This window comes from Mandrillus leucophaeus, unplaced genomic scaffold, assembly GCF_000951045.1.
Source record: "Mandrillus leucophaeus isolate KB7577 unplaced genomic scaffold, Mleu.le_1.0 Scaffold46, whole genome shotgun sequence".
Lineage (NCBI taxonomy): Eukaryota > Metazoa > Chordata > Mammalia > Primates > Cercopithecidae > Mandrillus > Mandrillus leucophaeus.
In genome coordinates this window covers 4,144,894-4,148,153 of record NW_012104920.1, presented here as the reverse complement: position 1 = coordinate 4,148,153, position 3,260 = coordinate 4,144,894, and the positions used below count along the sequence as shown (strand labels likewise).

Sequence of the window (3,260 nt, the reverse complement as noted above, 5' to 3'; positions counted from 1 at the left end):
TTCAAGAGCAACCCCCAGCACCGGGAGTCTTGGCCAGGGATGGGGAGCGGGGAGGCTCCAGCTCCACCCCAACCCCCTGAGGAGGTCACTCCCCCTCCAGCCACCCCTGCCCGCAGGCCTCCGAGTCCCCGAAGGTCCCACCATCCCCGCAGGAACTCCCTGGATGGAGGGGGCCGATCCCGGGGAGCGGGTTCTGCACAGCCTGAACCCCAGCACTTCCAGCCCAAAAAGCACAACTCTCATCCCCAGGCGCCCCAACCCTACCCAGCCCAGCGGCCCCCAGGGCCCCGCTACCCCCCATACACTACTCCCCCACGAATGAGACGGCAGCGCTCTGCCCCTGACCTCAAGGAGAGTGGGGCGGCTGTGTGAGTCCCACATCCTGGGCAGAGGGCCTGGTGGGGCCCCTTGCTAGGAGAAGGGAAGACGCCCGAGGCGCCGCTTCCCCGGAAGCTGGGGCAGGGAGGCCCAGGAGATGAGAGAGAAGGTCCGAGTAGGTGATAGAAGACGCAGGGGAGGCCGAGCTGGAGGCTGAGGAAAGGAAGAGGGCACGGAGTTGCCAGGAGCAAACCAAAGTGAAGCGAGAGAGGAAGCTGCCTCGGGGCCACCCCTCGCAAGGGGGTGGGTCCCACAAACGCTGCTATGGGTGGGGTGGGGGGCTGGGGGGCTGCGTAGCCAGTGTTTGACTTTCTTTTTAAGTAGGGGAAAGGGGGAGAGGACAGAGTGAGGCAAGTTCTCCCCAGCCCCTGTCCGTCTGTCTGTCTGTCTGTGGTGGTTTCTGTTTCTAGGGAGACATGGTAGGATCATAAGTCATTCCCCTCCTCTTCCAGGCCTCCTGCTGTATTTGGGGGACCTGACTGGTGTGGCTGGAGTCCCATGAGGATGTGGCCCCTTTAATAAAGGATAGTGAACAGGGAGCTTGTGGCCTGTTTGTTTTGGGTTTTCGTGGAGGTGTAGGTTATATAAGGAAACGGCACAGGTCTTAAGCATACTTACCAGTGAAGTTTTACATGTGTGCTCTGTGCAGGCACCCCCCGGATCTGGACATAAGAATGTTTCCATCTTGTCGTCCTGAACAGCCTCCCGTCTCTTCCTTCAGGGTGCGCAGCCCGGTCTTTTCCACCTGCTGCTTTTTTGGTGGGGGAGGGGTGGAGACAGGGTCTTGGTTTGTCGCCCAGGCTGGAGGTGCAGTCTTGGCTCACTGCAGCCTCCGCCTCCCGAGTAGCTGGGATTACAGGCATGTGTCACCACACCCGGCTCATTGTTGTATTTTCAGTAGTGACAAGGTTTCACCATGTTGGCGGTGATCCGCCCACTTCGGCCTCCCAAAGTGCTGGGATTACAGGTGTGAGCCACCGCACCCGGCCTCCCCTGCTTTCATTTTTGCTTATCCAGTGTCTCCATCTGTGCCAGCCACACCACTGTCTGCTATGGACAAAGCACAGAAGAGGGGATGCGAGGGGAGGTAGAGGGACTGCCAGCCTGTCAATGCCTAACTGGCTGTTGTGGACAGATACAGAAGGATCTGTGGGGCACAGAGGAGTTTCTGCTTTATTAAGTCACCTCACTTGTTTGAAAGGTCTCCCAAGTAGCTAGTTTCTCCTGATAGCGAATGGGTTGGGCAAGCGCTTTCCCGATTGTTTTCATCCTGGTTGTGTCACCTGCCTTCTGGCGGGGTACATCATTGTTCCCAGACTGTTGCCTGCTTGTTTTAATGTTCTGGATCGAGGCAGCGAGCCCTTGACTATGCCACATTGCCAGGATTTTGCAGGTTAGATTGTACTCCAGCACTGCCGTAGGCTTGCCAGACTCTGGAGTCCCCACATTTTCATCCTGTTCTCAGGAAAACACTTTGACCCACTTGAAGCTCTGAGCTGCTACTGCACAGCTTTCTGAGGCCAGTCTCCAGTTGCAAGCAGCCAAAACCATGGATATGCCAACTGCAGCCAAACCACGGCTCTGGGCGAGGGAAGGATTAGGTTTACTCTTGGTTTCCACAGGGTGTGGTTTCCACACCCTGATGCTCCTACCTTTATTTTGACACCTCTGACGGCCAGGTTTTCACAGATCTGTTGACAGTGACCCAAGACCTGCAATGTAATGGATGGTTTGGCAACAGTGTTTGCTTGAGCAGTTTAAAATCTGGCCAGGGAGACTAAATGTGAGCAAGAAAGTGATAGAATACAAAGTTCTCTGGAGGTCAGAGGGAGCTGAGTGTTACAGAGAACACTGTGGGGTTCAAAATGAGAAAAATAGCTTGCTAATTTAAAAGACGGATTATTTTTCCCAAAAGACCTTGCCTTATGTAAATGTATATTATCCATAATTTTAAAAATACACTTATGGCCAGGCACAGAGGCTCACACCTGTAATCCCAGCACTTTGGGAGGCTGAGGCAGGAGGATCAGTTGAGGCCAGGAGTTCGAGACCAGCCTGGGCAACATAGCAAAACCCTGTACCTACAAAAAATACAAAAACTAGCTGGGTGTGGTGGTGTGTGCCTGTAGTTCCAGCTACTAGGGAGGTAGGAGGATCACCTGAGCCCATGGAGATTGAGGCTGCAGTGAGCCATGAAGGCACCACTGCACTCTGGCCTGGGCAAGAATGGGACCCTCTCAAAAAAAAAAAAATCAACATATCCAGCCTTGCAAGTCAATCTTTAATAATGTGCGTGGGCCAGGCACAGTGACTCACGCCCGTAATCCCAGCACTTTGGGATACTAGGGTGGGAGCATCACTTGAGGCCAGGAATTTGAGACCAGCCTGGGCAACATAGTGAGACCCCCCCATCTTTACAAAAAATAAAAATGAAAAATAATAATGCAGGCAAACTTGTTTAGATTTTATTCAGTGCCTATTTATCTTTTTTTTTTTTCTTTTTTTTTTTGAGACGGAGTCTCGCTCTGTCGCCCAAGCTGGAGTGCAGTGGTGTGATCTCGGCTGACTGCAAACTCCGCCTGCCGGGTTCACGCCATTCTCCTGCCTCAGCCTCCAAAGTAGCTGGGACTATAGGCGCCAGCCACCACGCCCAACTAATTTTTTGTATTTTTAGGAGCGACGGGGTTTCGCCGTGGTCTCGATCTCCTGACCTCGTGATCCACCCGCCTCGGCCACCCAAAGTGCTGGGATTACAGGCGTAAACCACTGCGCCCGGCTGCCTACTTATCTTTTATCTGTGCTACATGTGCCAGCATTCCATACGCATTTCATTTAGTCCTTAAAGTACCCCTGTAAAATAGGTCTTTTGTCTGCATTTTTCA

General features: G+C 53.4%; 1 protein-coding gene across 1 annotated transcript in view; it reads left to right on the top strand.

The window, feature by feature from the left end:
• Positions 1 to 917, top strand: part of KIF1C (kinesin family member 1C) — a 27,026-nt gene extending 26,109 nt beyond the window's left edge. The window contains exon 22 of the mRNA XM_011994748.1: positions 1 to 917. Coding sequence (XP_011850138.1) covers positions 1 to 372 — 372 coding nt within the window. The 3' untranslated portion in view covers positions 373 to 917.
• The last annotated feature ends 2,343 nt before the right edge of the window (positions 918 to 3,260 follow it).